Here is a 13,218-nt window from a genome sequence, read left to right as displayed (position 1 = left end):
CTGCTTTAAGAGGCAGTCCAGAACCTGTTATCTTGACCTGCTAACATTCTAGGAAGAAATGTAGTATCAATAGAAAACGAGAGTTAACTGAAGGGAAATATATACAAGTGAGATTAATTTCAATTATTAGCAATACTTATTATCAGTATATATTCCTACAGACGTTCCTCCAGAAGAATATCCCAAACGAATGCAGTTTCATGGTATTAATCATTAAATAGAAACAGAATTCATTTCTATTTAATAAAATAGATGAGTTTCACCCATAAAGTCACAACTTCACAACACTATAATCTGTGATAAAACACATGTGTGGGTCTCAGCGTACCAACAGGAATAAACAGAATACATCAGTGGTCCCTGGAATGCCAAGGGGAGTACAAGCAAGAGCAAAGTGGTTACACTTTTGATCTACTTTTCATCCAGGGATTTCAAAACATCTTTTTGTTTCATCAAATATATCTGGATGGATATTATTGTCAGTAAGATATTACTGGTCAATTCAAACCCTGGGTTTTTAAAAATGATTTCAAAACTTATTAGGTTGCACAAAGATATCTAAACAGGCAGAGCTTTCAGAAACTCCTATGAATGATTAGGAACTGTACAAACTGCTGTTGTTTCCTCTTATATCCCTTGACAATTTCTAGATTTAAATAGACTCAAATTCAGTTTGCTTGAAATTTTGTTCCCAACAAGTCTAGATTCCCAATTTTCTGTGTAAAATTGTCTATTTTAAATCAATATGCATATAGAATATAATATCAATAAGATACATGGCAGAATGAAAAAAAAAGATCCTGAAGAATGAAAAAAAGTATGTTATATGTAATATATATAACAATGTAACATATACAATATGCTATGATATATATGATATATACAATATATACAATATATAATGTATATATTTATATATTGTGAGTATAGCTTAAAGATCTCAAAATTTCTTAGGAAATTTTGATAAAAGCGATTCTTACATCATTCTCTATACAGAAATCAGGTTTAGATAAACTTTAGGGTATATATGTGGGGAAAGAGAATAAAAAGAGTGCATAAATACACAATTAAATGTATCCACCTATTTTTAGCTAGACCTACCTAAAATAGTTAAATGAAATGGAGTGTGGGAAAGATCAAGAAATCATGATCCTAATTCCACTTCCCCTTAGTATTAAAGGGAAAAAAGGAAACACATAGATAAGATTGATAAGTTTAAAATATACCATTATTCCAAAACAAAATAGCTGTCTATTAGTTCTCATTTCTATTTATGGACCACAAATGAAATTTATTGTACAGAGGCCAGCCTAAGTTTTCAAGCATTGAAGACAATCTTACAATATCTATTGTCTTTTTGCAGGATAACAGTTATAACATGAAATCAAAAACAGATGAAGAGAGATGAATGACCAAAAGGAACATCATACACTTAAATCTTCTGAGTAAATAAAGGGAAAAGATCATAATGGCTTTACATTCTTAAGATCTTATGCTGTACTGTGGTTGCTGCCAAACAGTCACATTTGAGATTCCCAAGGAAGAGTGAAGAGAAAAATCCCTCCACAAAAAGGCACAGGGCATTTCTAAGCAACCAGGATCATAACTTGAAGCACATGGTAAAATATTTCTTTTTCTCCCCAACTACTGTCTTCCCAAGACCGTACAGAGATAATGCAGCTGTTTTCTTGTTTATTTCTTTAAATGTTGAGCTTGATCCTCCCAGTAAGGCCTATAGAAAAGGCATATGTAAAAGTATATTGACTGAAACTTAAAGCAGGTTATCCAGACTGAAGGAAACAAACAAGGCTGGTAAGTGGCAGTCGAATCCTGTCAGCACCACTTCTGTCTTCCTCCATCTCCACTCCTCCTGTAGAGCTGTTTCAATCTTTGTATCCAGGGAGTTAGAAGTACTATCCCACTTCTGCCCTGCATGAGCATTGGGGTTCAAATTTCAAGACAAAACTGAAATCTCAAGTTGCCACCAGAACAATAACTTAGAAAATATTTTTGCTTTCTCCCAGGCTAACAGTTTCTAAAGAAAGGGTTTAATGGGTGAAATAATTTGAAATATTCCTATCCTGGGAGACAATAAGCCCTATATCAGAGAAAGGCATGAAAATAATATAAACAAGCAGCAAGAGACAAAATATCCTCACCTGTTGAAACCAATTATAACCATGTAGATGAACACAATAATTCAAGAGTGGTTATAAGGAACCCTCACTTTTGAAGTCAACTTTCGGTAGGCTTCTTCTCTTGAGAAAATGTTCAAAATGTGTAATTTATTTTTATTTCTAGGTTTGACAATAAAATTAAGTTTCTTAAAATATTTAAATAAATGCCAACAAAGATTTATATAACTTTATTAGGCCAAAGGCACTAAAACCATTTTGTCTTAAAAAACAGAACATATGACTATATCATTAAAATAACTAAACTCACCTTTCACGTGTACTAAAAAAAAAAAAACAAAAACGTGTGCACTAGTGTTTTAAAGATTACAAATATTATTTTGAACAGGCCTTGGAAGAGACAGGGCCTAGTATGATTGGCCCCTACTCTAATACTTCAATTCCCTCTTTTATGAACACAAACAGCCTAGGATTATCAGTGTTTTCGATCATTTTAGCACCATAGGTTGATAAAAGCCAATAACCTGCTTCTTACAGGAAGTATACCTACTACCAAAGTGATTTAAAACCTAAGGGAGTTTATAGCATTTGAACTTATCAATATCCTCACAACACCCCTGTGAGGTAGGTAGAAAATATTTGCTATTTTTTCCACATTAGGAAAAACTAACAGTATTGAAAGACATTTACTTTGAAAGATCAAAAGTAACTGCCTTTCTTACTCACCAGTTCTTTACAATGAACCAAAAGATGCATTTTACTTTATTAAAAATAAGCTACTCTAAAAAGAAACCCTCCATCCCCCCGCAAAAAAAGAATCATTGTAGTTTACCAGTAATCTTGTTAAGTCGTGCTCTCTTTGCCTGAAATGAGTTGCCTTGGTTATTTTTCCTCTTGTTTGATAATGTGCTCTCTGGCTGTGGAAAGATCATCTTTGGAACGTTCTCTACATGAAGTCCTACTTTTAACAGAACACATATGTGAGAATTTATCTAAAATCCAAAATTCAAACACATGATTTTTTTAAATAGCTAAATGGTAAAAATGCTTTGCATATTATATTTTTAATCTAGTGTTTCCTTAGAACTTTAACACAACCCCCCCATTGATATATTATAAATAAAAATAAATAAAAGACTAAGTAGTTGTTTTTTTTTTTTTTAGGAAAACTGGGAAGAGTGTTTTTTCCATACAACACACTGAAATATATGCCAAAAAAAAATTAAAAAGGAAAAAAAACACAAAATAACTCAAAAACCTACTACACCAAGATGTTACAAATCAAAATTTCAACTCACTTCTATTCTAGACTATTAATACCATTTAATATCAGATAGTGATATTATGATATTAGAACTTTACATTTTAGATCTGTCCATACGCTGCTTAGAAAGTTTGCCAAACTATTTTGCTAAGGGAAAAAAGCCTAATAATTTAATATGTTGAAAATTATAGGTAGTCAAGGAATTGAAATTATTCACTATAAGAGTTTACCAGTGTCATTGGGAAGAAAAATAAGAATGCATTTTGTACCAAATGTTTCACTAGATGTAGGCAGATCTTCCTTCTTCTCAACCTCTGGTGTGGCTATACGAGTTGAAGTTTCCTCCTTCTTTGAAGGGACTTTAAACCACTTTCTTTCTTCTTTCTCTTTTTCTTTGTTGCTGTTAGCACTGGTTCGGGGTTTACTCCCTGTTTTATTCTTGGCTGCAGCTGCAGCAGCTGCTTTGACTAAAGCTATCCAATCCTCCAAAGGAAAAGCACAAAACATGAAGCATTAAAAATCAATCAAAATGCAATACTCTAATGAATAAAAACATGTATCCACACTTTCAAAGGTACTTTCACACTAGAGAAATTGAGCTAACTGCATTTATGCTATAGATCACCATCATGGAAGATTATAAAAATTAATAATCTAATGGGTTAATTGGATTACACAGCCTTCTTAAAAACAAGAGAATATTGGATAAGTGTTCCTTTGGTATATTTCATGGGAATAAAACCTAACATAGAAAGCCTATGGCAATTAATGGATACTTCATAGCATTCTATTTTTAGTATTTTAGGGTTAAAATGCTAAATTTCATTTCTTTTTCATAATACAATGTATCATTTAAAAAATGCTTATATTACAATTCTGTAAAAATGAAAAAAAAAATGCATTCCCACTGCTGAAATTACTATTCCTTATTAGGAAGAGTATACCATTCATATCAGTCAATTTCATGGAAATCAATATATGATCTCATTACTTCCTAAAGTTTAGAATCAATTTAGCACAACATTAAAATTACTGATGATGGGGAAAAAAAAGCCATATGACTTAAACAATATAAAGTGTACATTGTCAGTCTCCAGATTAGTTACTCTTCCTTTTTTATTTTCTGAGTGTGGTAGTTACCATTCTACTAAGGTACAATTGTTTTGTTCTGTTTTTTTTCCTTAACCAGGAATTGAAACCAGAGTTCTTTTACCACTGAGCCACATCCCCAGACCTTTTTTTTTATATTTTACTTTAGAGAGTCTCGATGACTTGCTTAGGGCCTCAATAAATTGCTGAGGCTGGCTTTGAACTTGTGATCCTCCTGTCTCAGCCTCCCAAACCACTGAGATTACAGGCCTGCCACACCACATCTGGCTCAAAAACTTATTTCATCATTCTTAATTTTTTGTTGATAAACAGACTTTACTTTCATTTTTAACTAAATTTCATAAAATTATGTAGAAATAAATATGGAAATGTAAGATGGTGCTAATATTTTAATTTTCACAGAGACTTTTTTAAAAAAACAAATATCTATAATATGTCTGTGAAGTATATCTTGCACTGAGGCCACTCAGCTCTCTCAGATAGACCAATTCAGATTCATCAAAAAAATGCATAATATAATAAATTCCTAATTCAAGTAATGGAAAAACACCACGTTCTTAAACAATAAAGCAATACAAATTATTGGCTTTTCAGTCTTAAAAATATATGAAGATAAACAAGCCATTAAAAACACCAAACAAAACCTATCCATCCCTCTCCCCTGTGATGGAAATTAACTGAAAGCATTATGTGATTGCACCTAACATATTCAATTACCTATTTTCTATGGAAGGCCCTGCTATATAAGGCACGTACCTAAGTTTTCAAGATAGAATAGGGGATTAAAAAAAAAAAAAAAAAAAGGACAGGTCCTGGCCAAAAAATTCACAGGCAAATAAAATTAACCATATGAGAATGAATAGAGAATACAATAAATAAATAAACAAAATTTACAGTGTAAATTTTACATAAGCACACCTTTGGCAATAGAAGAGAGCAAATTCTTGCCCTGTTCTAAGACTCCATCCTAAAATATGTTTGTTTCAATAATAATTGGTATTAACATTCCACTAAAAATCATGTAGTGGACAAAAAAAAAAAAAAAAAAAAAAGAAAGAAAAGAAAAGGGAGCCAAGAGAAGGTATTCTACTTTGGCAGTGAACACGTCTACAATATCTTCTTTCCCTGAGAGAACAATGTCTACAGACACAGTGTAAGAAGGACAACAGCAAACACTTCATCTATCATAATATTAAAAGCTCTTTAAGGAATTAAAGCTAGCCTTTGAATGCAAGAAGAGGTTGAGCAGTATTAATCAACTTGTTCAAAGTTAGAAACGATAGCATTAAAGCTTTTATTCAGGCTGAATAATATTAATTAATTTGGACACTTATATGAGTATTATTGTTAATAATTTCTTATTTTAAAAAGGTTCTATAGAAAGGTTACGGAAGATCATTTTCACAGTGTATTTATTTTAATGCTAGTTTAGTAAAAGAAATATTATTTCATATCTCTATAATCCTTTATAGAGATATAAAGTAGTCAAAATTGGGAAGGTAAAGTTGGAGTCAGAATTGTCTTAGCCTTGATTTCTGCCCATTTCCTAGATGAAAATAACTCAAAAACTTGTTGGGGATGGGGATGGAGGGGTGGGAAAACCCAGAAAAAGGGGACAGTTTAAATAATTCTACAGCTATCTTTAATCTGCTTATAAAAAAGAAGTATGAAAAGTGAAAAATAAAATATCCTGCTACCCATATATTTTCAGTAATTTTAAACTTTGCCATTGATTTTAGTGTTACCATACATCATGGTGTCAAATACTTATAAAAATAAACATCCAATAAATTTAATTTCTACAATCTGTAATTTTACCCCGAGACCAAACTGGCTCAATATTCAATTGAGGCAATTGAGTATTAGTGACATTATGACATTTCATGCCATATGAATAACCAGAGTAACAAATAATGTTTTAAAGCATATGTATATACATAATGAGACTTTTATTTAATTAAACAGATAGATACTAAAATATTTTGCCATTATTTTAATCAACCTACGCAGTAACCACAAAAATCACACCACTGAATGCTTAAAAGAACATTTTATTTATATGACATGCAGGAGGACACAGCACAATTTCCTGATAAAAAGCATTTTCATTTTAAGTTGCATTTACATATTAATAAATATGTAATTCTACTAGCTTATCATTTCACAAGTAAATTTTTGAAAACCAGGTGATGTAAAAAAATCATACTTCTCAGAAGATTTCTTCAAAAATATATTTTTTAAATGTGGTGGCATACATTTCTAGACTATTAAATGTTCACATTTAGCTGAAACTAACCAGGTCACTAAAACACATTTCGAGATGGCACTTTTTGCTGCAAGGTGGGAACAAATACGTTGCAAATTTCCACATTAGACATTTTATAGATCACTTTCAAGTTTTTAAAATTAATTGTAGGTCCAGGTGCTGAACATCCCAAATAACAGCAGAACATAAAAGAAAATACTTTGTTTCTAATGGCACCTTTTCTTTCCAGTATCTTAGAAAATATAATCAACAAATGGAATCACAGTTTTAACTCCATCCCAGATTTCCCTTCAAATGCTTACCATTCATTCTTGCTTTGAGCAGTGACAGACCATATAATACACTGCTGCCATCATATGACTCAGAAAGCCCTACCTGAAACAGCCTACAGAGTGTCAGGTAAGCGCCTTTTAAAGGAAAATGAATGACTATGATTTGTAGAAGGAAAGAAGAAGATAAGAAACTCAATGTAAAATTTTGTATTTAAAAATAACTTTCTAAATGATACTATACACCAGATAAAAGAAAACAAAATTAAAATAAAGGCACTTACCTCACTTCCCATAGACTGGTTACACGATCCAGCTGGGTCGATAGGACAACACCAGCTTAGTGGATGCGGGGATTTCACCTGGAACAGAAACTAGTGACCTATAACTTTAGCAGGTCTAAAACCAAAGAAGCAAAAATCAAGTGTATAATTTATTTTACATTCTAAGCTTCTTTTATTTTTTTTATTTTTATTTTTATTTTTTGCTGCTATTTGGGGCTATCAGCACATAACCCTACAATTATTTCACTTTTAAAATATACTTGAATATTTTGATTAGTCACCATTCAAGAAGACCATCCCTTTGAGTAGCTAGGAATACTGAACACTCTTACCTGCCCCTTAGCATCCTCAGGCATGGCTTTAATGTGCATTCTTTTTAAACAACGAATTACACCATCATAAAACTGAACTGTGAATGTTCCTGAAATAGGAGCAATTTGGAATCATTAGAAAATATCAAGCAAACTTATAGCAAGACTTGGAAGCTAACAAGCAGCAACCTGACAAAAATAAATGATCTGTGATAACACTACTGCAAACAAAAACTCATCTAAGGATTCCAACAAGTTTACTAAGTTTACTTTCTCTAGCCTTTTAAAAACAACTATGAACTCATATTATCCTTTAAAAAAAATTAAGTCTTGTTAAGTTAGTTGCCTATAATTCTGATTCTTACTGCAGAATTTTAAAAAATTTATCTGTAATAATTTAAATATGCTTGAACTTCTGATTAAAATAAAATTGTTATTTACAAAAGCACAGTATTTCCATAGGAATGAGAATTTGTTCTCTTGGAAATTTTTTTTCAAAATTATTAAGATTCTGACATATAAAAAGATCATATTTTCCCAAGAAAAGAGCATCCCGTGGCAACAGTATCAAACTGGCAAAAAAGATTTATATATTTACAGACTTTTAAGCCAGAAAATCATTTTTCAAATCATCTAGATGACCGTTGCATTATGCAGATCAAGACCCTGAATTCCAAGAAGATGGAATGCTGCACCAGCTGCTGGTTGGCTAAGCAGCAACACAGCTAAACATCCCCCATTTTGTCTCACCATCCATATCTTTCCTACTAACTCATTCTATTTTAGGATTCAAGATTCTGCTGCAAATTCACTTGCATAAAGACTCAGAAATATCATTAGCTTTTGGTTATAGACCGCACACTTTGAAGTCTATAGAAGTTAGAACTACTAGAAACATATTACATGGATTTTATACTTATGGAAATCCAAAAAAGTTTTTTTCTAGAATTTTCTAGATAAATATTTTTTCTATAATTTCCCAAATGAGACCAGGGTGTCAAGATACTTGGTCTTTACCAAAGAAGTATAAACAAGAAAGATGATAATAATTATTAATGGCTTTGGAGTTGATACCAAATCCAATAGCATATATGTGCAAATATTTTTATTTTTTGATAATCTCAATAACACCATTTGATTTTATATCTTTCTACAATTAGTATAATGCAAAATATTACAAAGATCCAAACTCAAGTTATGAAAATAACTAACTAGATGATGAGCACAGATATAGAGAGAACATAAAATGTTTTAGAATGTCAAATTGCAGGTGTACCTGACAAATGTCTCTCCTACAATTCTCCCCTCGTCTTCCTTTTTCAACATGGCATTCCAGAGGAGCCCAGGCTGCTGGTGAGGCCCTCCAGCTGGTGCTCATACCTTTTCTCCACTCTGATGTTTTCATCTTCCTTCATCCTGTCTATCTCCAACCCATTCTTCAAGGTTCATCCCCAAGATGAAAAACCTCCTTGACTTCTCTAGTCATACTGATTGGCCCCTACTCTTGGATTCTATAAGCTGTATGTCAAATACCTAAATGCGCATATTTACTAGTTTATTTTTGCTTTTACACGGAATTGAAAATTTCTGGTGCCTGCTGCACTTTTTTTTTTTTTTTTTTTTGAGAAGTGGGGAGAGGCAAGTTCATCCGCCCTGCAGGATGTATAGAAATCTTCTAGTGGAGATTTTTATAAAACAAATAATGGCTGCCAATATTTCACTAAAGATTTATTGGAACTAAAATGGCAGCAAACACAATACCTACCAGTATCATCACTCTTCCACTAACGTAAGTTTAATTTTCTTTATTACACGCCTATGTATAAATGAGATAGGATAAAGAATAAAGGTATCTTGCTGTGAGTGAGATGTGTTTACACGTGTATTTGCATAATTGCATATGCATTCAGTTATGAGAATTTGAACCATGAAAGAAAATCCCAAGATTTTTCACATTTAAAGGAACATTAGAGGGCATTTTTAATTTGACTTTGTTTTGTTTTGAGTAGAACCTTTTACCTAAAAGAACAGGTTTGTTACTTTTTTTCCCCCCGCCTTCTTCCTTCCAAAAACTGTTACTGACTCCCTACTCTGTACTAGATTCTGGACTGGACACAGAGGATCACTGTGAACAATCCTGGGGCCTGTAAGCTTCATGACACAGCTGTATATAGGGTAAGTGCATGGGGAGACACAGACCTTGATGGAAAAGAAAATATAATCTGCAATACCAGTGATAGCTGTCTCTCCACTCTTCCTGCAGAAGGGTAACCCTGTTCATAAAACTACAGGTACAGCCATGGTTTTAATCCATGAAATCAATAAACAGGGTTAAGATGTTTGCAAAGTTGCATCATGTTTTTGAGTTAGACTACCGACTTTTTTTCATATATAACATTACTTAATACATTACTTTTTAAATGTTTTCTTCTTCTATCTTTGATGGTTACTTTAAACCCTCAGCTTACATTTATTCCATGGCTCTATCATCCACAAATAAAATTCAAATTCTTCAGCAGTATCATAAGATACCTTATATACTGACCCTTGTTTCTCTCTTGCCAATCACTTTCCTCACTTCCACCAATAAAGGAATTCTTTATCCAAACCACTTGGAGCTCCTCAAGATAGCAAGTCTCTCTCACTTCTTCTCCATGTATTATTTCTTCTGCCAAAAAAGCCTTTAATCCCTTCTTCAGCTACCTTATGTGTCTTTCAGTTTAAAGCAGTGTTCCTTACTTAAATCAAAGATCCTTCTTGACAAGAAATTGTTGCTCAATGTTTCTTTAGTAAAAAATTAATAAGTTGACAAATTTAAGAAACTATAATAGAAAATTAATATTTACCTGACTTGAAACATTTATTTTAAAGTATTTCAAAACTGTCTTAACTGAGATTTTTGTAGAGAACTTTTAAAAATAAAATATTAAGCATATTTTCAATGATAATTTAAGCACTGATTCTCACGCTTCTAGATTAACCAAGCTACAAATTATATATTTTAAGTTCAATATCTGTCTACAAAGTTTCCCAATCTCATGCCACACTATGACACTGATTGCTGTTCATTTCTGTTAGTTGGTTCTTCACCATGCTGGGGAATGAACCCAGGGCTTGGCACATCCTAGCAATCATTGCACCATTGAATTATACTCCCAGCCCAGATGTTTGTTTGTTTTGTTCACTGTGACATACTCTCGCCATGTTGCCCAGGCTGGCCCCATTTATCCTGGGCTCAAGTGATCCTCCTGCCTCAGTCTCCCATGGAGGCAGGACTACAGGTGTGTACCACCATGCTGGACTAATTTCTGTGTTATTTTCAACATTTTTGATTACTTCAGTAACTTTTGCTCAGTATGGCATAGTCTAATAAATGTCCACACAAGACTGTTAGGAAAATAAATGTCAATTGTATAGAGTAACTAAAGAAAGGGTACAGGAGAAATGTATAATAAAGAAAATCCTCACATTCAATACCTTTTCTTCCAAAATTATTGCACGTATTTCATTCACAAGTTGAACTGATTTGAATTTCCCTTTATTTTAAATTTTTCCTTACCCAGTCACATACAGGAAACAGAATAAATACATACAATATAGATCTAAAAACTGAAAGTTGAAAATTTTTAACTTTATTTGGTATTTATGTGCCACCTTATTTTATACAATATATGACAGATTAGCTCCCAAAATAGAACACTAGCAAACAATTAATTCAGTAAAATACAAAACAAAGTAAAGTAAAAGCTACATATAACAATTACATACATTAATGAAATTTAAAAATAAAGTGAAATTTTACTGTCAAGCCCATTTTAATTCTCAGACCATTTCAACTACATACCTTCTTTGTTAATTGCTTCAATCTTGGCAGGGTAATAGCGACAGTCTGTCCAACGAGCCAGAACTTCTTCTCCAGCTTTAAAATCCTATTTTAAACAACTTGTAATATCAATTCCATGTATAATAAATAAGCATTTCCTTAACAAAAACAGACTTTTGTCGAATTTAACAGAATACTTTTAAAATATATCATTACATATTTAGCAAAATTAACAAACAAAAAATGCCTGCTACTTACAAAGAAATCTTCCTCTTCTTTTAGCCCTTCTTTTCTTAGTGCAGGTCTCTCAAGGGGTCGCAATCTATTGCTATCCCAGTAAATCCATTCGTCATAACGATGACTCCAGCGCTCGAAATGGACTAACATCTTGCCCTCTTCATAGTCGATTTTTTCAATTCGTGATGGGTACCTCAAAAACAAAAAAGTTTCAAATCAAGAGAAAATTCTTACATTTGTTTATACAAGGTATTAAACAGAAAGATGCCACTTAACTACTGTTTACCATTAAAACTATGAGCAAAACAATATGTTCATATTTTAAACTATCAAATCCACAGTTAGTATTACAGTTACTGTCTTTTATAAATGAATGCTCTCAAGAACTAAAGAAATAAATCCTTCAATACACTCCAAATAAAAATTAAAATTACCCTACTGTTCTGGGAAGAAATGTCAATGCATCAAGAGATTTAAACATAATCTTCCTTTTTTGACCCAATAATTCTTATTCTGAAAGCATATACACAACGCATTATTTTGTAAACAAAGAAAATAGAAACCATCTAAAAACATGGCTGAAAAAACTGAAGCCTGTCTACAGTTCCATGAACTATGGAATATTTACTAAAGGAAATAGTCCTTAAATAGGATGCTTACAAGTAATTTAAAAAAACAGAAAAAATGTAAAAACTAAGCACTAAGTTTAGAATTATAAATATGTAAACTGTGTTTAGAAAAAATACAAATATACCAACATGTACATCTGTCTCTATATGGCCTAAGTACACTTTTCTTTTTATTTTTTTATACTTTCTAGTATTTTATAATGAATAGCTACGATGGTTAGGAAAATCTAATAAATCCTTAAATTTAAAAATATAAAAATAATATATCACTGTTCTGCCTTCACATGTAAATACTTTTCTATTCCAAAATAGAAATTAGTTCACTTGGAATTTTTTACAAGAAAAATTGCCTCATCATTTCTAATGTACTGAAATGAATGTTCAAAGATGACTCAACATTTTGTAAAAGTATGATTTAATACATTAAGAACTCAATAGCACATGGGTGATGATTCAACCATAATAGTTTATCTCATGTTTGCTAGATTTTGATAAATGTAGTCTTTGTTTTCCCTATTGAAAATTGGCTTTAAAGTCACAAAGACCTTACATAACTTTGAAATTACCACTTGTTTTATAGATCAATCATGTCATTCAAGATCTTTTATGATCTTTCTCTGAAATACAGAGAGAGATACACCTTATTACGTATACCTTCTATGTACTTTCTTACTTCTTTGACAGTCAACTGTATGTTTGCCTCATGATACTGAGCTACTTGCAATTTGCTTTAAGGTACCATGCTCCATCCTGTGCTTTTGTGCACTGTGTTCTTTCTATCTGGCCTTCCCTTCCTCAGTATCCTGTCAAGACTTGTTTTAATGTGCAGCCAATGTTGTGAAGACCTCCCTACCCATGTTGCTCTCATAACACTCATCATGTGATTATCA

General features: G+C 32.1%; 1 protein-coding gene across 15 annotated transcripts in view; it reads right to left on the bottom strand.

Annotated features, from left to right (window-relative positions):
* Positions 1-13,218, bottom strand: part of Phf20l1 (PHD finger protein 20 like 1) — a 69,463-nt gene that overhangs the window by 40,573 nt on the left and 15,672 nt on the right. For 5 of the 15 annotated variants that reach the window (XM_076836372.2, XM_076836374.2, XM_076836373.2 and 2 more), the window contains 6 exons: positions 11,721-11,892; positions 11,484-11,568; positions 7,661-7,749; positions 7,329-7,418; positions 3,669-3,882; positions 2,968-3,096 (listed from right to left, as the gene is read on the bottom strand). In XM_076836372.2, the coding sequence (XP_076692487.2) occupies positions 2,968-3,096; positions 3,669-3,882; positions 7,329-7,418; positions 7,661-7,749; positions 11,484-11,568; positions 11,721-11,892 (779 nt within the window). The remainder of the gene's footprint in view (positions 1-2,967; positions 3,097-3,668; positions 3,883-7,328; positions 7,419-7,660; positions 7,750-11,483; positions 11,569-11,720; positions 11,893-13,218) is intronic. The other 10 variants (XM_076836375.2, XM_076836376.2, XM_076836377.2 and 7 more) reach the window with 5 other exon arrangements.

Source organism: Callospermophilus lateralis, chromosome 16 (genome assembly GCF_048772815.1).
Source record: "Callospermophilus lateralis isolate mCalLat2 chromosome 16, mCalLat2.hap1, whole genome shotgun sequence".
NCBI classification, from domain to species: domain Eukaryota; kingdom Metazoa; phylum Chordata; class Mammalia; order Rodentia; family Sciuridae; genus Callospermophilus; species Callospermophilus lateralis.
Note: the sequence above shows the minus strand (reverse complement) of the source record. Positions and strands in the feature narration are given on the sequence as shown.